Source organism: Neoarius graeffei, chromosome 3, assembly GCF_027579695.1.
Source record: "Neoarius graeffei isolate fNeoGra1 chromosome 3, fNeoGra1.pri, whole genome shotgun sequence".
In the NCBI taxonomy this organism is placed as follows: Eukaryota; Metazoa; Chordata; class Actinopteri; order Siluriformes; family Ariidae; genus Neoarius; species Neoarius graeffei.
Window position 1 is genome coordinate 114,191,325 of NC_083571.1, and position 26,030 is coordinate 114,217,354.

Genomic DNA, 26,030 nt, shown 5'->3' on the forward strand with positions numbered 1-26,030 from the left:
GTTAACTGGTGACTCTAAATTGAGCGTAGGTGTGAATGTGAGTGTGAATGGTTGTCTGTGTCTCTGTGTCAGCCCTGTGATGACCTGGCGACTTGTCCAGGGTGTACCCCGCCTTTCGCCCGTAGTCAGCTGGGATAGGCTCCAGCTTGCCTGCGACCCTGTAGAAGGATAAAGCGGCTACAGATAATGAGATGAGATGAGATGAAAAATCCCTCCCTCCCGACAAAATTTTTTTGCTCATCCCGTGGACAGGAAACGGATTTTTTTTAAGGATGGCCCAATTGCAATTAAATATTATACTTATCGGCCTGTTCGGTTTGTAGCCATGTTGAATTTAGTTCGTTTGGTCCACGGCAGGCGTCGCTTATCCGCGCGATCTTCACGAGACTTGCGCGAGACTTCGAAACGTGAAGTGTCAGCCAGGTGTCAGCGCCGCCATTTTGAAAACCGTTTTCCAAACGAAATATTGCACAAAAACGAGTTTAAACGACGCCTACTTTTTTCAAACTTTCCTGATTGCTATCAAAACAAACAAAATTACATCAGCATTCGAAAGACGGCACGCGCGTCTTTTGACAACCCGTGTCCGAAATTGCTCCCTACTCACTATATAGGGCACTATAGAGTGAGGACGCCATTTTGTAGTGCTGTCTGAAACCTTAATGAGGATTATTTACACCCTATATAGTGCACTCAAAGTATCCCACAATGCATCATGAAAAGTAGTGTACAACGATGGTCACTAACCAAAGCAATATATCCCATCATGCATTGCGGTCACGCTGAAAGAAATCAAATTAAATGTCTGAAATGTGATTTAATAAAAGTCAGCGGCAAAGAAGAAAGTATTCAGCCTTGATTTAAAAGAACTGAAAGCTGCAGGTACTCTGTATTGATTAATGTGTGAAATGCGCTCAGTATAATATGGATTTATCACAAAAACACACGCATGCATTTATTATTTTGAAACCCACCAGCCGACTGATCTGGCACGTTTTAATCGTGCGACAGTAATGACGTAAATACCAGCGTGACGGACTAGTGTCTGAAAGCATTTTCATTTTACCAACAAGCTCAATATATAGTCCTCTATATAGTAATTCCCTATGTAGGGAGTAGTGAACGAGTGAGCGATTTCGGACACAGGGAACGTTGGCAGATGTCGATCACTTTGATTTCCGCTGTACGTTTTACTTCCGTCCTACGATGTCTCACACAGGTCTCAATGAATCTCGTTTACGGCCATTGCTTTGACATATGGACTGATATATATTACAGAGCATATTTCAAACACTCAGAACTTGCGACAAAATAGCGATCAAAAATGCATTCCGATATTTAATAAAATGAGAAATAGAATTTTGATAAAAATTTGCCTTCAGTTCTCATTAAAAAATGTTGATTATCTGTTAATTATCTTCACATTAAGTTAATTAATAGTATGCATAACTATTGTATTTTGTTACAGCTACAGTAGGATCAAAATTTATTCTACTAAAGTCAGTTAGTAAATTAATGAGTGGGTTCTACAGTATATCCACTTCTTTTGAGTGGACTTCTTGGTTTTAATAACTTGCGTGTTTGCTGAACACAAACATGGCAATAAGTTCTTGTGTTAATAAACCAGACTCCACTTTTGGATCATTAATCCCTTTTGACTGAGAATGCCCTGCATGCATGGGTTCGGCTTCTGGGACATCCAGACCATTTTAAATACAATATCTACAATTAAAAAAATAGTTTTTACTGTATCTGTTTAATTCCTGGACTCCCATCTGTAACAGGGAGTGATGTCGCATCCCATTAATCCACTTGACAACAGATTATTAGATTCTAACAGAATAGATGAGCCAAAATAACCGGGGATGTTTTTTAACGGGCCCCGACTCGTTACAAGTATGAATACGTGGGCTTTAAAGTAGAAAAGTTTGAGGACCCCTGCTGTAGATGAACTGAGGCATTACATTTTCGCCTCGCTTAACCATTTCACCGGTACAGTCCCAAAATGTGTTTGTATCCTTGAGCGGCCTGCTTCCAGATCACCAAGATCTTGCTTTCAGAGCCGAGGTTATAAAGAGAGCTAACGGGTTCAGATCACACCTTTTCAACAGTTAACGCTCCTCTAATACGGCGCATGGCACGTTCTTAGCGACGCTGAAAAGTTTCTGCATGAGTATAATAACCATAATGACTATGAAATATTAAGAATCGTAAATCTGTTTAAAAAAGGTACAAAAAAATATTTTTAAACAAGTATATAGAAGAGGAAGTATGTTAACGGAGGATGATGAGGGACAAATAGAATAGGGTTGATTGTTATATTAGAACTAACTTAGTATATGGTATGTATGGTATATATTTATTTATAGGGATAGTTTATATCTTCATATTTACAGGGATAGGTATGTAGTAGATATTTATTTTTGTAATTATATATTTATATAGATATTTATGAAGTATATATATATATATATATATATATATATATATATATATATATATGGTATGTAGTATATTTTTATTTTTGTAATTATATATTTCTATAGATTTTTATGACGTGTATATATGGTATGTAGTATATATTTATTTTTGTAATTAAATATTTATATAGATATTTATGAAGTATATATATATATATATATATATATATATATATATATATATATATATGTAATTATATATTTATATAGATTTTTATGAAGTGTATATATATATATATATATATATATATACACATATATATATGGTATGTAGTATATATTTTTGTAATTATATATTTATATAGATATTTATGAAGTGTATCTATGGTATGTAGTATATATTTATTTTTGTAATTAAATATTTATATAGATATTTATGAAGTATATATATATATATATATATATACATACACACTTCATAAAAATCTATATAAATATATAATTACAAAAATAAATATATACTACATACTCTATATATATATATATATATATATATATATATATATATACATATATAGTATGTAGTATATATTTATTTTTGTAATTATATATTTATATAGATTTTTATGAAGTGTGTATGTATATATATATATATATATATATATATATATATATATATATGGTATGTAGTATATATTTTTGTAATTATATATTTATATAGATATTTATGAAGTGTATATATGGTATGTAGTATATATTTTTGTAATTAAATATTTATATAGATATTTATGAAGTTTATATATGGTATGTAGTATATATTTTTGTAATTAAATATTTATATAGATATTTATGAAGTGTATATATGGTATGTAGTATATATTTTTGTAATTATATATTTATATAGATATTTATGAAGTGTATCTATGGTATGTAGTATATATTTTTGTAATTAAATATTTATATAGATATTTATGAAGTATATATATATATATATATATATATATATGGTATGTAGTATATATTTATTTTTGTAATTATATATTTATATAGATATTCATGAAGTGTATATATGGTATATATTTTTATAGGTGTATTAATGTAGTTTGGATTTTGGGGTCGTTAAAAAGGGGTGGGAAATTAAAAAAGTATTGTACTTCCTCCCACTCCTTTTTCGAACAATGTGCGGTGTTTTGTAATGTCTTAGCTCTTTGTTATTTTTTTTATTTCTCGTTTTCTTTCTTTTGTATGTACAAATAGTTACATAAATATTTTATACATGTTCTAAATAAAAATAAATTCATTCATTCATTCATTCAAGAATGAAATATGACCAGAGAAAAATCACATGCTGAAAAAACGAAACAGCTCCGACTGTTGTAGTGTGTCTGTAGAATTTAGGATAGAGATGGAGAGAATGCAGAAGGTGTAAAACTGTGACTTGGTGTCTTGTGACACACACAAACATTTATTCGTACAGCAGGATTGTAAGCGCCTTTGTATTCATTATCTGGCTTGTAACTCAACATCTTGGCGGTTTCTGAGGTCATCTAATGCGAGTCACGACCTTTTGTCAGCAGATGGCCATCAGCTCACCACCCCCACCCCACCAGCACTGAGAAATTGAGAAATTTTCACCTTAATAGGCCATTAAATGGTATCCATGGATACTAGACACCTTTCTGTCATCACACTAGATGTAATATCTTTCTCCATCTGGCCAAATCCTCATCTGACAAAAGAGAGGGAAAAAAAAGAAGTGGCTAAAAATGGAAATACAAAAAAAAAAAAAAAAAAACATGTCTGAGAATGTTGAACTGACTGACTGATTATTTTTATTGATTGTTCTCATTGTGCAGAGCAGGCGTGAGACACCCAGACACACACTGATCCAGCAGAGGGGTCCTGGTGTAAGAGTGTGTTACCATCATGGGCAAACAGAACAGCAAGCTGCGTCCTGAGGTTCTGAATGACCTGCGGGAAAACACAGAGTTCACAGACCACGAGTTGCAGGAGTGGTACCGCGGCTTCCTGAAAGATTGCCCGACCGGCCACTTAACCGTGGATGAGTTCAAGAAAATCTACGCCAACTTCTTTCCATACGGAGACGCCTCTAAATTTGCAGAACACGTATTCCGTACCTTCGACACCAACAGCGACGCGACGATTGATTTCCGGGAGTTCATCATAGCCCTGAGTGTGACGTCACGCGGAGGTCTGGAACAGAAGCTACGCTGGGCCTTCAGCATGTATGACCTGGATGGAAACGGATACATCAGCCGAGCCGAGATGCTGGAAATAGTGCAGGTGAGAGAACAGCAAGAGCTCTGAAGAAACTGTTTGTTTTCATTAATTTGGTTAATTATACCCCTACTCCGAAGGACGGGGCGGTTATAGTGTTATTTTTTTTTTTACCTCTGTCCGTCCGTTCGAAACACCCTTTTTCTCATCAACCACAAATCATAGCCACTTGGTACTTGGTACCAAACTTCAGCTTTGGGGTTCTATACCGTGTTTACCGTTTTCAGGTCTGTCACACATCCACTTCCTGTTTACCAACATAATGTATTTACAAAGCATATAGTGTGGATTTACAAAATTTTCATAACATTTTTCTCAGCAACTACAAATCACAGCTGCTTGATATTTGGTACCGAGCTCCAGCTTGGGGTTCTATACCGTGTTTACCGTTTTCAGGTCTGTCACAGATCGACTTCCTGTTTACCAACTGAATGTATTTACGAAACATATAACACTTTTCTCAGCAACTACAAATCATAGCCAGTTGGTACTTGGTACCAAACTTCAGCTTGGGGTTTTGTACCATGTATCTGTTTTCAGGTCTGTCGCACATTGACTTCCTGTTTACCGATTGAATGTATTTACAAAGCATATAGCGTGGATTTACAAAATTTTCATAACATTTTTCTCAGCAACTACAACCCCGATTCCAAAAAAGTTGGGACAAAGTACAAATTGTAAATAAAAACGGAATGCAATGATGTGGAAGTTTCAAAATTCCATATTTTATTCAGAATAGAACATAGATGACATATCAAATGTTTAAACTGAGAAAATGTATCATTTAAAGAGAAAAATTAGGTGATTTTAAATTTCATGACAACAACACATCTCAAAAAAGTTGGGACAAGGCCATGTTTCCCACTGTGAGACATCCCCTTTTCTCTTTACAACAGTCTGTAAACGTCTGGGGACTGAGGAGACAAGTTGCTCAAGTTTAGGGAGAGGAATGTTAACCCATTCTTGTCTAATGTAGGATTCTAGTTGCTCAATTGTCTTAGGTCTTTTTTGTCGTATCTTCCGTTTTATGATGCGCCAAATGTTTTCTATGGGTGAAAGATCTGGACTGCAGGCTGGCCAGTTCAGTACCCGGACCCTTCTTCTACGCAGCCATGATGCAGTAATTGATGCAGTATGTGGTTTGGCATTGTCATGTTGGAAAATGCAAGGTCTTCCCTGAAAGAGACGTTGTCTGGATGGGAGCATATGTTGCTCTAGAACCTGGATATACCTTTCAGCATTGATGGTGTCTTTCCAGATGTGTAAGCTGCCCATGCCACACGCACTAATGCAACCCCATACCATCAGAGATGCAGGCTTCTGAACTGAGCGCTGATGACAACTCGGGTCGTCCTTCTCCTCTTTAGTCCGAATGACACGGCGTCCCTGATTTCCATAAAGAACTTCAAATTTTGATTCGTCTGACCACAGAACAGTTTTCCACTTTGCCACAGTCCATTTTAAATGAGCCTTGGCCCAGAGAAGACGTCTGCGCTTCTGGATCATGTTTAGATACGGCTTCTTCTTTGAACTATAGAGTTTTAGCTGGCAACGGCGGATGGCACGGTGAATTGTGTTCACAGATAATGTTTTCTGGAAATATTCCTGAGCCCATTTTGTGATTTCCAATACAGAAGCATGCCTGTATGTGATGCAGTGCCGTCTAAGGGCCCGAAGATCACGGGCACCCAGTATGGTTTTCCGGCCTCGACCCTTACGCACAGAGATTCTTCCAGATTCTCTGAATCTTTTGATGATATTATGCACTGTAGATGATGATATGTTCAAACTCTTTGCAATTTTACACTGTCGAACTCCTTTCTGATATTGCTCCACTATTTGTCGGCGCAGAATTAGGGGGATTGGTGATCCTCTTCCCATCTTTACTTCTGAGAGCCGCTGCCACTCCAAGATGCTCTTTTTATACCCAGTCATGTTAATGACCTATTGCCAATTGACCTAATGAGTTGCAATTTGGTCCTCCAGCTGTTCCTTTTTTGTACCTTTAACTTTTCCAGCCTCTTATTGCCCCTGTCCCAACTTTTTTGAGATGTGTTGCTGTCATGAAATTTCAAATGAGCCAATATTTGGCATGAAATTTCAAAATGTCTCACTTTCGACATTTGATATGTTGTCTGTGTTCTATTGTGAATACAAGAGATTTGTAAATTATTGCATTCCGTTTTTATTTACAATTTGTACTTTGTCCCAACTTTTTGGAATCGGGGTTGTACAAATCACAACTTGCTGATATTTGGTACGGAGCTTCAGCTTGGGGTTTTGTACCATGTATGCTGTTTTCAGGTCTGTCGCACATCAACTTCCTGTTTACCGACTGAATGTATTTATGAAACACACGGGGTGGATTTTGACGTTGTTTCAGAATGACTGTTTACCAGGATGCTGTTTGAAATCCCTGGGGAGAGACGCTGCTCTTTACTTGTTTCAGGGTTCATTATTTGTTGAAGTCAACGTTCATAATAAGTCTCCTATTCCTTCGATCACTTGCGTTCTGATATAAGCGAGAGCGGGGGGGGGGGGGGGGGGGGGGGGATACGTAAGGGAGCAGGAGCTCACAGTTGATCTTGTTTATCTGCACTGCTCTGTTTGCACTGTAGGTCCCTGTTGCTACAGCAGTTTGTTCCATATCAGTATTGGTTCAGTTGAACGTTTGGTGATATCGTCAGCTGAATAAACAGAACACGTCGAGCTGCTGTTCCACAGGCCATACGGTTGTGTCAAAAATGGCAATCAAGTCCAAAGGCTCTGTGTGCATTTAACAAAAAATAATCTTGACTGTCTGTGATTGTTCTTCATAATACAAAGTATATTTCCTGGAACTAACTGATCAAAAATGTTTACAGAATGAGCGAGCAAATTAATTGTTTGCAGAACCAATTTTTTTTTTTTTTTTTAAATTCGGTAACCCTAACCCGAGGTTTTTATATCACATACGCAGGCGATTTACAAAATGGTGTCCTCGGTAATGAAGATGCCAGAGGATGAGTCGACCCCGGAGAAACGCACTGACAAGATCTTCAGACAAATGGACACAGACAAGGATGGTAAAAACAAACAAACAAACAAACAAACAAACAAAAACAATCCGAAACTGATTTGTATTTTTTCATTCAGTGATTATTGTAAAGATAGCGACATGATGAAGAAACATTCAAGTGAGCAGAAGCGGATTATTGAAAGGTCTGTACTTTGTTTTGCACGTTCACGCTTCAGTAAGCATTAAACACCTGGGATTCAGCTCGGAGCTCCAGAAGCCCTCGAGGACACAGCTGGCTGTGTTCTCACTGGGAGCGGAAAATAAAGCCCAGGAATATTATATAAACTCTGTGGCATTTGTAAGTTCAGTGCTTATAGTATCCACTGTCTAGAAAATAAACGACTGTGCTCGTCTAATAATAATAATAATAATAATAATAAAGTACTCAGAGGTGGACAAAGTACCCAACTTCATTACTTTAGTCAAAGTACAGATCCCGCTGGTCAAATACAAGCCAAAGTTGTCCAGTCAAATTTTTACTTAAAGGGGAACAGAGGGCAATATATAGAGTAAATATAACAATAAAACGCACATTAACGAACCTTATTCAAGACTTACAAAAGTTTTTTGTTCTAAGGTTGGAAAGTTATAGTGTTTTGAAAGTAGCTCGAGCAAACTATTTCCGCAGTTTGAACAGCCCGCCATGATATTAATTTTATCCAATCAGAATGCACGTTCATTTTCTCTGCGTAACACTCATGACGTATGTACGTGCCCAGTCGTGTTGGCTCATTGAGGTTGGGAATAGCACGTGTGAAATACCCGTTTCTGCCTCTTGCGACGATTTCGCAAGTCCACGGGTGGCGCCTATCTCATTGCAGCAAATAAATTCTGCTGGACTCGTGAGCAACTCCACGTTACATTTTCCGCACGAGCACCACGCCGTGTCACCTGCACGCAGACGCTCTGCCCCACGCTCGCCATGCCCATGGTCAGCATCAGTCTCATCCTCGCCGTCATCCGAGCTTTCTTCTCTTATTTCATCACCGGAGTCGAGAGTACCTCTCCTAGGTTCAAACTGGTACCCTTCTAAGCCATAGCCTGCTTGCAGTGTGTCTTGCGGGATCTCTTCGTATGATTCGACAGAGCTGTCGCTTTCACTTGATGCGCCCGACGCCATGATTACACGCTTATCTCCTCTATTTCGGAGAGTTCCGCTAGTGCAGTGGGTAGCGCTGACGTCACGGTCTTTTAAAAATGGCGACTCTTGTGCGGTTTAGTGTATAAAGTATTATATTTACAATTACCAAGATATTTCGTTGTTTTCTAGTATATAAATTTGATAGAATACTTAAGAATACGTTACTTTGTCACATCAGCAACTGTATATATTATATTTGGTACCCCTTTAAGTTAAAGTACTTGCTTTTAAAAATACTTAAGTACATTTTCTGTCAACGCTTCAGTACCGAATGCCTCTGAAGCAACCGACTGGATTCACAAAATGAACTCATGCTGTGCATCATGGTGGTTTAACGTTACGCTAGCTAGTCAGTGACGCTCCACTTGACATGCTAGCAAACTCTTTTCAAACTCAAAATCATATTGGGTAGCTAACGCTACTAGAAAAGAAAGATTTCTACATTGTTTATTTGGCAAGATTATGCTAAAACATATTTCTGAAAGGACTTCAGATAAGTTAACGTTATTCATGTTAGCGTAACTTCATTTTTACATGCTAACTAACAGTGTCCAAGTTAACTAGCTATGTGTAAATGTTAGCCGTGGACAAGGCTACGGCAACTTGGCGGGCAAATCCATAGAAAGTCATTTGACTAACCAGACTGCATAGCTCTGTTTGCAACGTTATCGCTAGCTCTAAAAGCACAGACAACTTCATTGCAAGCTTTCTCTTGGAATAAAACGTATATATATCCCTCAATATGCTTCCGCAGGTCGGACGGTGAGTTTTTGTAGGCTTCGTTTTCGGCAAACATTTAAAACGAAACAAATCTTTAATCCGTACAGAAAACTGAAACATGGGTTCATGGGCCATGGGTGCGTGTGCGTTCTCCAGAAGAACCGCCTCCTTCCATTCGGCCAACAACTGACCGGGTTCAAATAACGCTGCTGAGAAATCACTGATCTTGATTTTATCCAGTCTATGGACGTGACGTGACCCTAGTGATTACTGATCGGCTGTCTCAGTGTCACCTGCGGAAAAACCATCACGTTTTACAACCCCGATTCCAAAAAAGTTGGGACAAAGTACAAATTGTAAATAAAAACGGAATGCAATAATTTACAAATCTCAAAAACTGATATTGTATTCACAATAGAACACAGACAACATATCAAATATCGAAAGTGAGACATTTTGAAATTTCATGCCAAATATTGGCTCATTTGAAATTTCATGACAGCAACACATCTCAAAAAAGTTGGGACAGGGGCAATAAGAGGCTGGAAAAGTTAAAGGTACAAAAAAGGAACAGCTGGAGGACCAAATTGCAACTCATTAGGTCAATTGGCAATAGGTCATTAACATGACTGGGTATAAAAAGAGCATCTTGGAGTGGCAGCAGCTCTCAGAAGTAAAGATGGGAAGAGGATCACCAATCCCCCTAATTCTGCGCCGACAAATAGTGGGGCAATATCAGAAAGGAGTTCGACAGTGTAAAATTGCAAAGAGTTTGAACATATCATCATCTACAGTGTATAATATCATCAAAAGATTCAGAGAATCTGGAAGAATCTCTGTGCGTAAGGGTCAAGGCCGGAAAACCATACTGGGTGCCCGTGATCTTCGGGCCCTTAGACGGCACTGCATCACATACAGGCATGCTTCTGTATTGGAAATCACAAAATGGGCTCAGGAATATTTCCAGAGAACATTATCTGTGAACACAATTCACCGTGCCATCCGCCGTTGCCAGCTAAAACTCTATAGTTCAAAGAAGAAGCCGTATCTAAACATGATCCAGAAGCGCAGACGTCTTCTCTGGGCCAAGGCTCATTTAAAATGGACTGTGGCAAAGTGGAAAACTGTTCTGTGGTCAGACGAATCAAAATTTGAAGTTCTTTATGGAAATCAGGGACGCCGTGTCATTCGGACTAAAGAGGAGAAGGACAACCCAAGTTGTTATCAGCGCTCAGTTCAGAAGCCTGCATCTCTGATGGTATGGGGTTGCATTAGTGCGTGTGGCATGGGCAGCTTACACATCTGGAAAGACACCATCAATGCTGAAAGGTATATCCAGGTTCTAGAGCAACATATGCTCCCATCCAGACGACGTCTCTTTCAGGGAAGACCTTGCATTTTCCAACATGACAATGCCAAACCACATACTGCATCAATTACAGCATCATGGCTGCGTAGAAGAAGGGTCCGGGTACTGAACTGGCCAGCCTGCAGTCCAGATCTTTCACCCATAGAAAACATTTGGCGCATCATAAAACGGAAGATACGACAAAAAAGACCTAAGACAGTTGAGCAACTAGAATCCTACATTAGACAAGAATGGGTTAACATTCCTATCCCTAAACTTGAGCAACTTGTCTCCTCAGTCCCCAGACGTTTACAGACTGTTGTAAAGAGAAAAGGGGATGTCTCACAGTGGGAAACATGGCCTTGTCCCAACTTTTTTGAGATGTGTTGTTGTCATGAAATTTAAAAATCACCTAATTTTTCTCTTTAAATGATACATTTTCTCAGTTTAAACATTTGATATGTCATCTATGTTCTATTCTGAATAAAATATGGAATTTTGAAACTTCCACATCATTGCATTCCGTTTTTATTTACAATTTGTACTTTGTCCCAACTTTTTTGGAATCGGGGTTGTAGAAAATAAAAAAAAAATACACTTTCAAAGCTGCTTCATAGTAACGAGTAACGAGGACCTTGATAGAAATGTCGTGGCGTGAAAAGTACGATATTTGTCTTTCAAATGTAGTGAAGTTAAAGTCATAAGTTTCCAAAAAAAAAAATTTACTTACAGTACTCAAGTAAATGTACTTCGTTACTGTCCACCTCTGTTCAAAAGACAAAAACAAGAAAAATATGGTTGAAAATGCTAATTTCCTTTATTAACCCCAAAATATCTCCAAACTGGAGGTGTGTACCCAATTGGAGCATTCAATATGGACGTTTTATCCTCCTTCACTTTTCTAACAAATATGATAGGATTTGTGAAGTATTTCTGAAATATGTGTCAAATTATTACGGATTAACTAGCCACGAGCGAGTTATCACCACACTACATTAACTTTGATGCAAAACATGGGTCAAAAGTGACCCGGCTGAGTTTTTATCTTCTATATCTTTGCAATAAATTAATTCCATCATTCAGTATTCAAGGTATTCCTTAATTAACTTGTTTTTGATCATCATACATCCTTATTTTATTTTTTCCTTTCTTACTTTTTGAATAAAAACCCTTTTTGTATCGCTACCCTTCTAATGCACAACATGGGTCAAAAACAACCTGCGTTCATTTCCCAGGTTATTTCATGTATGGCTGAGTGTTTCTATGATATACTTTTGAAATAAATTCATTTTGTCATTTACTTTTCCAAATATGCAGTAAATATCTTTTCGTTTAGCACAAATCATCATTTTTATTTTTCCTTTCTTAAGTTATGAACAAGCACAGCTTTTGTAATTCTACATCGAGTTTACACACATGGGTCAGAACCGACCCGCATGCATTTACTCCAGCGTTTGGTGGGAACTGTGAATTGTGCTTGTGTCAGACATTTCACAGCTCAGCACACACAGCGCCCTTTGCCCATCTCATACATGCAAGGAATGTTTTTCAATTGTTCTAACATTACCTTAGGAAAAAATGGATTATGTTTAGGTTCCCTTGAGAGTGAGTAGATTACTTGTCAGAAAGTTACAAGTAATTACTATTAGCTACCGAGCTGTCGACATATTCTACTTTAAGCTGGGCAAACACTCTGCGATTTTCACTCGTGCGACTATTTTGGAGATTGGGCCGAGTTTTGGCTCAATCGTGTGTCTCGGATTGTGTAGTATACATGGGGTAACGACAAGCGATTAACACCTCACGACCTCCTCCCGATCGATCGGATGAAAATCAAACCCGTTTGAAATCCTGGTCGCCCATCGTGAGGCTATCGCACTGTTGAAGCAGTGTCACGAGCCGATTTACCTCAACCTGTCACACTACACACGCGCGAACACAGATACGGAAGAGAAAACAGACTTCCGGTCTCCTCCTCTTCTTTTTCACGTTGCAGTTCCGGATACTAATTGATTACGGGAAGATTTTTTGTTTGGTTATCCTCGTAATTGGTTTACGGGAAGGTTTTGTTTGGTTATCCTCGTAATTAGTTTACGGGAAGGTTTTGTTTGGTTATCCTCGTAATTGGTTTACGGGAAGATTTTGTTTGGTTATCCTCGTAATTGGTTTACAGGAAGGTTTTGTTTGGTTATCCTCGTAATTGGTTTACGGGAAGATTTTGTTTGGTTATCCTCGTAATTAGTTTACGGGAAGGTTTTGTTTGGTTATCCTCGTAATTGGTTTACGGGAAGATTTTTTGTTTGGTTATCCTCGTAATTAGTTTACGGGAAGGTTTTGTTTGGTTATCCTCGTAATTGGTTTACGGGAAGATTTTTTGTTTGGTTATCCTCGTAATTAGTTTACGGGAAGATTTTTTGTTTGGTTATCCTCGTAATTGGTTTACGGGAAGATTTTTTGTTTGGTTATCCTCGTAATTGGTTTACGGGAAGTTTGTTTGGTTATCCTCGTAATTAGTTTACAGGAAGGTTTTGTTTGGTTATCCTCGTAATTAGTTTACGGGAAGGTTTTGTTTGGTTATCCTCGTAATTGGTTTACGGGAAGATTTTGTTTGGTTATCCTCGTAATTGGTTTACAGGAAGGTTTTGTTTGGTTATCCTCGTAATTAGTTTACGGGAAGATTTTGTTTGGTTATCCTCGTAATTAGTTTACAGGAAGGTTTTGTTTGGTTATCCTCGTAATTGGTTTACGGGAAGATTTTTTGTTTGGTTATCCTCGTAATTAGTTTACGGGAAGATTTTTTGTTTGGTTATCCTCGTAATTGGTTTACGGGAAGATTTTTTGTTTGTTATCCTCGTAATTGGTTTACGGGAAGTTTGTTTGGTTATCCTCGTAATTAGTTTACAGGAAGGTTTTGTTTGGTTATCCTCGTAATTAGTTTATGGGAAGATTTTTTGTTTGGTTATCCTCGTAATTGGTTTACGGGAAGATTTTGTTTGGTTATCCTTGTAATTAGTTTACGGGAAGATTTTTTGTTTGGTTATCCTCGTAATTGGTTTACGGGAAGATTTTTTGTTTGGTTATCCTCGTAATTGGTTTACGGGAAGATTTTTTGTTTGGTTATCCACGTAATTGGTTTACGGGAAGATTTTTTGTTTGGTTATCCTCGTAATTGGTTTACGGGAAGATTTTTTGTTTGGTTATCCTCGTAATTGGTTTACGGGAAGATTTTTTGTTTGGTTATCCTCGTAATTGGTTTACGGGAAGATTTTTTTGTTTGGTTATCCTCGTAATTGGTTTACGGGAAGTTTTTGTTTGGTTATCCTCGTAATTAGTTTACGGGAAGTTTTTGTTTGGTTATCCTCATAATTGGTTTACGGGAAGATTTTGTTTGGTTATCCTCGTAATTAGCTTACGGGAAGTTTTTGTTTGGTTATCCTCGTAATTGGTTTACGGGAAGATTTTTTTTTTTGGTTACACAAATTCTAGACAATTTGACCGGAGTTTCTCTAAGCTCCGGTGAGGTGGGACGAGGGCTGATAGGGCATGCCCGCCCTCTGAGCACCAATACACGTCAAGAAGAGCAAGGATTGACTCAAGCATACATCTAATATTCTACTCCATTCTATTTTACTATTTCAGCTAGAATTCTTCTGTGACCTTGTGTCTCACTGTGTACTGTACTGTTGTGATGACACATTGCTCGAGACATAATATTGATATCTTTTTGAACATTCTATCAGGACGTGACCTGCTCAAGGTCTGACTACAGGCTCAGTTTTGATTTATTCTCATGCAGACATTTGCAATGATTAATATCCCTTGAGATCACACCTCAGCCCGGTAGATGGCAGTAATACACATCGATTGTTAACCGCCAAGAAATCGACAGAAGAAGTAGTAGTAGTAGTTCCGGATACAAGAATCCGACGAGTCGTGTATGGAAGTACAGTGTGAGCAGTTAGATCGCATCCGAGCATCGGATCGTATAGTGTGAGAACAGGAATCGTAAGCTGCGTGCTGTTTACCCCTGCGATTCACTCCTACAGTGTGAGCAGCAGCTGAATACCGCGATTGAAAAAAAAAAAAAAAAAATCGCACAGTGTATGCCCAGCTTTAGTTCGCTAATTTTATTGTAGTTGGCTTAGCTAACTACATACTTAATAAATAAATAACTGGCCCCATTCACTGCTAAAGTAATTACTTGAAACAAATTATTATTATAGTATTAAGACATTTAATTTTAAAATCACACTTGGATGACCTATGTGTAGTAATATAAAAAGTATTTTTGTTCATAAAGTAGGAAAGAAAAAATTAAATTAATGATTTGTGGTAATTAAAAACAAGATATTTCAAGAATACTTGGAATATTCAATCATAAAATAAATTGATTTCAAAAGATAGAGCAAAGAAAAACTCAGTCAGCATGAAATAACCTGGAAAATGAATGCGGGTCATTTTTGACCCATGTTGTGCATTGGAAGGGGTGTGCATACAGTATGTTTTGCATCAAAGGGTTAAAAATGTAAAGCAGAAATGATAGATGGCTTAGAAATGAAATCTCGCACATTCACATCCACTTCCAACAGATGCCTGTTTAATCGAGCACGATTTTGCAAGATCTAAAACGGTGGCCTCCGTCGCAAGACGCTTCAGAGCTGAACAGACGTAAAAATTCCGAGTTTCTTCAACGAAAATCGTTTTAAAACAAAAATGAACAAAATGACCAATTAGGGTAAGGTATCGCACAATACTTGTGGACGACACAATACACAAATCGTGGCTGCAGAAATCGTGATATATTGATGCATCGGTGAATCATGCCAGCCTTAGAGGAAAACTGAAGGCAAATTCATCATCAAAATTCTATTTCTCTCATTTTATTAAATATAGGAATGCATTTTTGATGAGATTCGTTGAGACCTGTGCGAGACATCGTAGGACGGAAGTAAAACGTACAGCGGAAATCAAAGTGACCGATGTGTGCCAATGTTCCCTGTGTCCGAAATCGCTCACTCTTCCCTATATAGGGAATTACTGTATACAGGACTATACAGTGAGCTCACTGGTAAAATTAAAACACTTTCAGACACTAGGCCATCACACGATTAAAACGTGCCAGATCAGTCGGCTGGTAGGTTTTCAAAAAATAATAAATGCATGCGTGTGTTTCTGTGATAAATCCATATTATACTGAGCGCATTTCCCACATTAATCAGTACAAAGTACCTGCAGCTTTCAGTTCTTTTAAATCAAGGCTGAATTCTTTCTTCTTTGCCGCTGACTTTTATTAAATCACATTTGAGGCTTTTAATTTGATTTCTTTCAGCGCGACCGCAATGCATGATGGGATATATTGCTTTGGTTAGTGACCATCGTTCTACACTACTTTTCATGATGCATTGTGGGATACTTTGAGTGCACTATATAGGGTGTAAATAATCCTCACTAAGGTTTCGGACAGCACTACACAATGGCGTCGTCGCTATATAGTGCCCTATATAGTGAGTAGGGAGCGATTTCGGACACGGGGGTTGTCAAAAGCCGCGCGCGCCCTCTTTCGAACGCTGATGTAATCAAGCCAGAAGTTGTGTTTGTTTTGATAGCAATCAGGAAAGTTTGAAAAAAGTCGGCAGTAATCGTCATTTAAACACGTTTTTGTGCAATATTTCATTTGGAAAACAGTTTTCAAAATGGCGGCGCCGACACCTGGCTGACGCTTCACGTTTGGAAGTCTCGCACAAGTCTCGTGAAGATCGCGCGGATAAGCGACGCCTGCCGTGGACCAAACGAACTCAATTCAACACGGCTAAACACCGAACAGGCCGATAAGTATAATATTTAATTGCAATTAGTTGCCAATACGAGTCACGATATAAGGTTACTAAAACCCAAAACGTAATTGAATAACACGTTAATTAAGAAATAAAGCAAGTTTAAAAATGACTTCAGTTCTGCTTTAAGACAAATCGTTACCAGCATTATCAGTAGAACCAGGACTGTTACCTTCTCTAATCACACACACACACACACACATATATATATATATATATATATATATATATATATATATATATATATATATAAAATGGCATGCTGTTCAGGAAATTAATCTTTGAATATATAGAATGAAACTTTGTATTCTGCCCCCGCTCCTACAGCTCGGCAGATAGACAACAGGTCCCAAGAAAAACTCTGACTCAGAGAAGAGTATTAGAGTATATTGAGAAACGCTGTAAAACTCGACAAACAAAATTTACAAGTTAGTTTTATATACAGAAAACACCGTTATACAAATATGATCCACGAGGGAAATGACTGTCACCGTAGCTTCGTTGCACATAAAAGAAGTAAACACTAATAAAACCACAAGCATTCGCCAGAGTGTTAACAACGTCTTTATTGTTTAAAATAGCCGCAACCAAATCCTGAGCCGACTGACTCATTGTTGCTGCAGGACGGCGGCAGTGCCTTCATGGTTCAGCCAAGTTTCATTCCATATATTCAGAGTTTCATTCAATATATTCAAAGATTAATTTCCTGAATGGCATGCTATAATATATAATATTTATTTGCCTTGGTGCATGAGTAATTACAGAAATATGGCTCGTTATACACTACCGTTCAAAAGTTTGGGGTCACTTTGAAATGTCGTTATTTTTGAAAGAAAAGCACTGTTCTTTTCAATGAAGAGGACTTTAAACTAATCAGAAATCCACTCTATACATTGCTAATGTGCTAAATGACTATTCTAGCTGTAAATGTCTGGTTTTTGGTGCAATATCTCCATAGGTGTATAGAGGCCCATTTCCAGCAACTCTCACTCCAGTGTTCTAATGGTACAATGTGTTTGCTCATTGCCTCAGAAGGCTAATGGATGATTAGAAAACCCTTGTACAATCATGTTAGCACAGCTGAAAACAGTTGAGCTCTTTAGAGAAGCTATAAAACTGACCTTCCTTTGAGCAGATTGAGTTTCTGGAGCATCACATTTGTGGGGTCGATTAAATGCTCAAAATGGCCAGAAAAATGTCTTGACTATATTTTCTATTCATTTTACAACTTATGGTGGGAAATAAAAGTGTGACTTTTCATGGAAAACACAAAATTGTCTGGGTGACCCCAAACTTTTGAACGGTAGTGTGCGTGTGTGTGTATATATATATATATATATATATATATATATATATATATATATATATATATACACACACACACACACACATACACAGTGGTGCTTGAAAGTTTGTGAACCCTTTAGAATTTTCTATATTTCTGCATAAATATGACCGAAAACATCATCAGATTTTCACACAAGTCCTAAAAGTAGATAAAGAGAATCCAGTTAAACAAATGAGACAAAAATATTATATTTGGTCATTTATTTATTGAGGAAAATGATCCAATATTACATATCTGTGAGTGGCAAAAGTATGTGAACCTTTGCTTTCAGTATCTGGTGTGACCCCCTTGTGCAGCAATAACTGCAACTAAACGTTTGTGGTAACTGTTGATCAGTCCTGCACACCGGCTTGGAGGAATTTTAGCCCGTTCCTCCGTACAGAACAGCTTCAACTCTGGGATGTTGGTGGGTTTCCTCATGTGAACTGTTTGCTTCAGGTCCTTCCACACCATTTTGATTAGATTAAGGTCAGGACTTTGACTTGACATTAACTTTATTCTTCTTTAACCATTCTTTGGTAGAACGACTTGTGTGCTTAGGGTCGTTGTCTTGCTGCATGACCCACCTTCTCTTGAGATGCAGTTCATGGACAGATGTCCTGACATTTTCCTTTAGAATTCGCTGGTATAATTCAGAATTCATTGTTCCATCAATGATGGCAAGCCGTCCTGGCCCAGATGCAGCAAAACAGGCCCAAACCATGATACTACCACCACCATGTTTCACAGATGGGATAAGGTTCTTATGCTGGAATGCAGTCTTTTCCTTTCTCCAAACATAACGCTTCTCATTTAAACCAAAAAGTTTTATTTTGGTCTCAGCCGTCCACAAAAATTTTTCCACTAGCCTTCTGGCTTGTCCACGTGATCTTTAGCAAACTGCAGATGAGCAGCAATGTTCTTTTTGGAGAGCAGTGGCTTTCTCCTTGCAACCCTGCCATGTACACCATTGTTGTTCAGTGTTCTCCTGATGGTGGACTCATGAACATTAATATTAGCCAATGTGAGAGAGGCCTTCAGTTGCTTAGAAGTTACCCTGGGGTCCTTTGTGACCTCGCCGACTATTACACGCCTTGCTCTCGGAGTGATCTTTGTTGGTCGACCACTCCTGGGGAGGGGAACAATGGTCTTGAATTTCCTCCATTTGTACACAATCTGTCTGACTGTGGATTGGTGGAGTCCAAACTCTTTAGAGATGGTTTTGTAACCTTTTCCAGCCTGATGAGCATCAACAACGCTTTTTCTGAGGTCCTCAGAAATCTCCTTTGTTCATGCCATGATACACTTCCACAAACATGTGTTGTGTAGATCAGACTTTGATAGATCCCTGTTCTTTAAATAAAACAGGGTGCCCACTCACACCTGATTGTCATCCCATTGATTGAAAACACCTGACTCTAATTTCACCTTCAAATTAACTGCTAATCCTAGAGGTTCACATACTTTTGCCACTCACAGATATGCAATCCTGGATAATTTTCCTCAATAAATAAATGACCAAGTATAATATTTTTGTCTCATTTGTTTCACTGGGTTCTCTTTATCTACTTTTAGGACTTGTGTGAAAATCTGATGTTGTTTTAGGTCATATTTATGCAGAAATATAGAAAATTCTAAAGGGTTCACAAACTTTCAAGCACCACTGTATATATAAAAATATATATGATATCTGATCTTTTCCTCCAATTGCAGGGAGGCTTTCCCTGGAGGAGTTCATCAAAGGTGCCAAGAGCGACCCCTCCATCGTCCGACTGCTCCAGTCTGATCAGAGCACGCCTCGCTAGTCACGACAGCAGCAACACACTCAGAAAACCACGTCATACAGTATATTCACACTTACAGAGGAGGATCAGCTGGTTGTTCTCTCAGGCACGAGCTGCATTTGAGTAATGAACGAGCTTCACAGTGAATGATCGTCACAAAATCTGATTGGTTTATTACTCAGATGCCCAGATTTAGCCTAATCTAGTTAAAGAAGGATCTTATTATTTGGTATGTCAAGTTCCTAAAGTGTCAAATTTTATTTAAAATGTACGGAATATCAGACAGAGTCAAGAAAACCACTTAATATATAATCATAAAAGGGACCTCAGCTTGGGGTCAAAGCATCAGCTGGTTTTAGATGAATTCATCTGGATGTCACAGCCACGGGAATAAGACATCCGCGTGTGAGGGGTTTTTTTACTTTTAAACTCAATATGCAAGCAGATCGATAGGTAGCGCTTAGTAGATGTAACAGGAGGTCGAAGCTCAGTCAAAAAAAATCTAATATACAAAGCACGTGTAGGATTAACTTGGGTCTGCAGATGTAACCGTACCCGCATCCATTTACGGAAAATGATAAAACTTTCAGTGTTTAGTTTTGTATTGAATTGAATTTGTTTGAGACTTCAGTTTTTGGACTGTTGCTCTTTGCCAGCTTACATACAGTAGCTTTATAGTTTAAAGTTCTGCCACTATGCTGTGCTTCATCAGTGATTTGCCAAAACGAGTGTTTATGTTGAGTCCTTGGTTCATTAACATGTCAGTAATCAAGGCTTGTGCACCTGAGCAAAAAGCTCGAGCGGCGGCTACAATCAGTCATCGACACCTTAACGATCTTTTGGCCATCGCAAAAGTAGAAAAGACCCTCAGTATGTAAACTGTGCAGGAATAATGACTCAAACTTCCACTGGGGGAAAAAAAGTTGATTCCAGATTACTTAGCGTATCAGATCACATGACACCGTTCCACAATTATTGACATCCAGATGTTTATTTAAAAATAAGTATGTGGTATTAAGGTAACAAAACAGATTTATTTAAAATTTGTTTTACATCCATACTTGCATTTAGTACAAAATATATTTTATTTTATACAAATGTCAGTGTTTACGTAAATGTGGAAGTGATTCTAACGTTTGTAAACAAAATGTTTAACCTGCGTCAGAAAATCTTTTTGTTCCACTAAGTATTTTCGTAGATCACATTGTTCGTTGATCATCCGTTGTTGTTTGTATTAATTTCTAGTTTACCAATAAACGTCAACAGGCAATTGAGATTGTAACCACATGACAATCCAGGTCAAAAGGTCACATCTCATTCCTCAAACCGAAATATAAAACGTCGACTGATATTGTAATATGTGGTCGATATTTACAACAAACTGAAAAAAAAAAATCTGAATATTTAAAGCATGTAATTTTTTTTAAACATACATTAGGAATTTAATTCTGGTCTAATTCTATTTACTGCAATTATTCCATTCTGTTATGAATCAGAAAAAAAAAAATTATAAAATCACAGCACTTTTTATATATATTTTTTAAAGTACTTCATTGACTTCAACGTGACACAAAGATCGATCCATAACAGTTGTAAATGTCCCTTAATTCCACAGGGTGTCGATAATGATGGACACCGGTGAAAGTGATCACCATTATTGACACCTCACATGCAAAATGGCGGCTGTCAAACGAAAGAGTAAGAAACAAAGTCGGTTTCGACGAGGAGATCATGAAATATCGGTGAATTTGATCAGTAAAAACACGTCCATGATCTTTCCACCGTGCTCACCTGCGATGATAATGTCCGGGTTTTCCAAAAAAAAAAAAAAATAGCTGATATAAAAAAAAAAATTCTCTCTCAGGTAACGAGCCGTGTCATCAGACGACAAGATCAAAGGGCGAGGGCGAGGTCTTCCGGTTGATTGATTGGGTGATTCTCATGAAGACCTTCACATTAACAAAGTTTTTCACCTCATTTCAGTATTTTTTCAAGTTGAGAGCCTAAAATAGAGTGTGAACTTTACTATGTTGATCTTTTTTTAATGGAAAAATATTTTAATGGAATTTTATTCTTATTTGAGGCTTACATGATCCAGAATAATTCTCATCACCGTTACAGTAAATGATGACACTAGATCATGAGTTAAAAATATCCCATTAAATGAACAGCACAGTCCATGACAATTACTTTATATTTTTTTGACATTTATTTATTGCCCTCACAGTGCATGGTAATGAGAATATTGAGTAACGGTAATGAGATATTCTTGGCTAATTTCACAAATAACCTGAAATGCTAGCAACCTATAACTTTGCCACATGTTAAAGCCTTATATTGTGATAATAATCATAAAAATTTTTTTTAAAGTAATGAGTATTAAACCATAACGGTAATGATAATAGACAGTGTAACTGAGGACAGATTTAGCAACATAAATATCACAAAGTAAGAGAAAAGAGAGTGAGCAACTGACCTTGTCTCCATTTTGAATCTTATATCTGAAGTGATGCACCATGGGATAGCTGATCAATTTAAAGGCACGGTGTACTTTTTATGGGGGGGCGAAATCATGAAACGGTAATGAGAAACATTTGGTGCGGACACAGTTATTTTGTTTAAAATCAAGTACCTTTTTTTGTTCAACACAAAAATATTATGCATAAATATAGATGTTTTAAAATAACTTTACACTATTATTTTTTTATATAATTAGGAATTTTTATATGATTTAAAGTAAACATTTTAAAAAGGGATGCGGACACATAACGGTAATGAGAATTTCCATAGATATAAAAATTAGTTTATATGATGAAAACCATTTGTCCATACAGTGCTCCCTATTTTCTTTACACAAAATATCAGGAGTTTATGTGAATTAAGTATTGATTTTGGAAAATGCGTCCTGGACATGTTCACTGCAGCTTCATGAGAATCACCCGATTAACCAATAACAACTTATACCTGAAACTCACCTGTTTACTGGTTAATCTGAAAAAGGTGTCGATAATCATGGACTGTTGATAATTGTAGCCGCCGCTCTATATTACCGCATCTCAGTGTAGTTAGCAATAGATATGTACGTGAGCACCTTTCCAGCTGAATACTGTATTTATAATTATGTCCTGAAAAGACCAGCAAACAGTAGTAAATAAAGCTCAGTAGTATTTGCATGTTGATAATTAAAAAAAATAATAATAATGCAGTCATTTTATCTATGTTCCTTTTTTATTTTCATAACAAAAACATTAAACACACTCATGTAAGAAAAAATCTACACAGTCCTCACTTTACTTCCTGTCCAGCACAAATACAGCGGAAAGCAGATTTACCAACTCACTTCTCACATTAAAAAGTTATTTTGAAAGGAAAACCTCAATCGGACTTTCAGCAGGGGAAACGGCAGGTTAAATCCAGGACGAGGTGTGGAAAACCACTCAGGACTGCATCCGGTAGTCTAGAGTCGTTTCCTTTCCTCAGCAAACGGCCTGTGTCAGTAATTAATGGGGCTTTATCCTGTTTCAGGCATTGTTCACTGAGGAACGGACGTCACTGGAATACCATCTGGGATTTTATTGGAATAGAGCAAATAAACCTTATTATGAAGCCATGTATGCTGGGAACAACTGGACAGGGGAGGGGGAAAAATAATAATAATTCTGTTCTATATCCTTATCAGCAAACCCAAATCAAGGTAAAGGAGGCCTGTGAGGCAAAGCTAAAGCAACCACGGTTTAAACCCCCATCCCGCCTCATTTCAAACGATTGGAGAGAAGTTAAAAGTGAGACATGTCTTTGTTTCAAGAGTGTTCAGTAACTTAATGTCCCAGTTTTCCCCTCATCCATGGGAGAGGAGAGGTAGCTCGCAGACCGGCTCAAACTGGACAAGCCTTGCACTGCCCATGAACTCATAATTCATCCTTGTCCAAGTCATCCAGATCCACATCACTCAAGTCAATGTCATCCTCCACAGGAAGCTGGGGGATGGAACAGACAAGAGAATGTTTTGTGAGGAAATTAAGTGAAAAGGACGAGAAAGGGTGTTGATGGGAATCAAAAATTTAATTAATAAAAATCTATGTTCATCGTGCAAATGAAATCAGGACCAATAAATACAGAGCTAGTCAAAATTATGTGAACACGAACGGCTCATTTTTCTCTTGCAGATCGACGGCCGCCACGGGTGGTTTTTATACGTGTTGAACACGATGGCGAACGGGTTGAGACCGTCCTGTAAGTCATCTTGCACGTGATGTACGTTTTGTGAATAAATGGTTGACCATTTAAGTGTTCATATAATTTTGACTAACCCTGTATTTTTAATCTGTACTGAGTTCCCCCCCCCCGAGAAACTTCCACCATGTTGGAAAGCTCCACCACATACCGATTCACATTTTCACACTAAAGCAACGCTTCAAGGTGGTTCAGCTCTAATTAAAAATACTCACGACTCCATCCTTCCCGTCCCAGGCTTCTACACTGTGGATCTTGGGTAAAGCCCCACCTGCTATTGTGGCAGTGGAACCACGCCCAACAGAGAGATCCCTACGGTCGAGGAGAAAAAAAACAAGGGGGTGGGGATCATATAACATTCAATGAAATACATGTGGCTAAATGTGGGAACAGAAGGTGGGGGTTGGGTAGCGTAGCGTTACCTTACCTTAAGAACTCATGGATTCCCGTCTCACTGAAGGAGCCTTTAAGAAGGGCATACTTCATTTTGCGAGCGTTAATAGCTGCCATGGCTGGGTAGCCGAAACCACCGATCCCCAAAGAGGCTTCAAGTTCCATCTGAGCTCCGGATTCAGTCCACAGCCAGCTACAGAAGACGGGAAAATCAATTAAACGAAAAAACAAGCCACTATTTAAAAACCATTACCAGGCATATTAAAGCTAGATGGCCTTTTGATTTCATAAAAAAAAAAAAAAATCAGTGATGTTTCTGTAATATCTCAAAATACACTACCGTTCAAAAGTTTGGGGTCACTTTGAAATGTCGTTATTTTTGAAAGAAAAGCACTGTTCTTCATTGAAAAGATCACTTTAAACTAATCAGAAATCCACTCTATACATTGCTAATGTGGTAAATGACTATTCTAGCTGCAAATGTCTGGTTTTTGGTGCAATATCTCCATAGGTGTATAGAGGCCCATTTCCAGCAACTCTCACTCCAGTGTTCTAATGGTACAATGTGTTTGCTCATTGCCTCAGAAGGCTAATGGATGATTAGAAAACCCTTGTACAATCATGTTAGCACAGCTGAAAACAGTTGAGCTCTTTAGAGAAGCTATAAAACTGACCTTCCTTTGAGCAGATTGAGTTTCTGGAGCATCACATTTGTGGGGTCGATTAAATGCTCAAAATGGCCAGAAAAATGTCTTGACTATATTTTCGATTCATTTTACAACTTATGGTGGGAAATAAAAGTGTGACTTTTCATGGAAAACACAAAATTGTCTGGGTGACCCCAAACTTTTGAACGGTAGTGTATATCAGGCCATTCTGTGGCTGGGAAGTTATTTAATTTGAAAGGATTAAAGCAAATAATGTGCATGAAATCGCTCGCTTCACGCAGTCAAGCAGACAGAGGAAGTCCGTGTGCGCATGCGCAGGTTTCTTTTCTTCTTCTTTTGGGTTTTACGGCAGCTGGCATCCACAGTGTTGCATTACTGCCATCTACAGGTTTCCCTTTGAGCGTGCACTGACAGTTCCATCATTCTGTCGCTAAACGAACAGCTGATCACACCGAGGTGCTCGCTGAGCGCCCGTATTTATTAGTTTGGTCCTGCGTTTCCTTTCCTTCGTATAGAACAACGTCTTTTCTTCTCGCTTTCTTTCCGTTACTGTAGTCGGTCTTTCACGTTTCATTCGCACACTCACGTCCTCCATTTTTCTCTCCTGTTTCAAATTTGTATCCCACAATGCATTGCGTGAACGGGGAAAGCCCACCACGTGATGCATGACGTAGTATCTTGAATTGGGTCATGGTGAAGCATGAAAAAATAGCGGAGAATTTAGGGCTACATGGAAATAAAATGCACGTCTGTGATTCGAATTCAGTCGCTTTCGGTCACTAAACAAAAATAACGGTGTCAGGGAA

General features: G+C 38.0%; 2 protein-coding genes across 4 annotated transcripts in view; one reads left to right on the forward strand and one right to left on the reverse strand.

The window, feature by feature from the left end:
- The window catches only part of hpcal1 (hippocalcin-like 1), a 31,692-nt gene extending 8,489 nt beyond the window's left edge, over positions 1 to 23,203 (forward strand). For 2 of the 3 annotated variants that reach the window (XM_060917938.1, XM_060917940.1), the window contains exons 2-4: positions 4,277 to 4,724; positions 7,678 to 7,783; positions 19,860 to 23,203. In XM_060917938.1, the coding sequence (XP_060773921.1) occupies positions 4,347 to 4,724; positions 7,678 to 7,783; positions 19,860 to 19,951 (576 nt within the window). In that variant the 5' untranslated portion in view covers positions 4,277 to 4,346 and the 3' untranslated portion in view covers positions 19,952 to 23,203. The remainder of the gene's footprint in view (positions 1 to 4,276; positions 4,725 to 7,677; positions 7,784 to 19,859) is intronic. The other variant, XM_060917939.1, reaches the window with a different exon arrangement.
- The window catches only part of pdia6 (protein disulfide isomerase family A, member 6), a 33,656-nt gene continuing 30,765 nt past the window's right edge, over positions 23,140 to 26,030 (reverse strand). The window contains exons 11-13 of the mRNA XM_060917936.1: positions 24,591 to 24,749; positions 24,379 to 24,475; positions 23,140 to 23,907 (exon numbers count right to left, since the gene is read on the reverse strand). Coding sequence (XP_060773919.1) covers positions 23,839 to 23,907; positions 24,379 to 24,475; positions 24,591 to 24,749 — 325 coding nt within the window. The 3' untranslated portion in view covers positions 23,140 to 23,838. The remainder of the gene's footprint in view (positions 23,908 to 24,378; positions 24,476 to 24,590; positions 24,750 to 26,030) is intronic.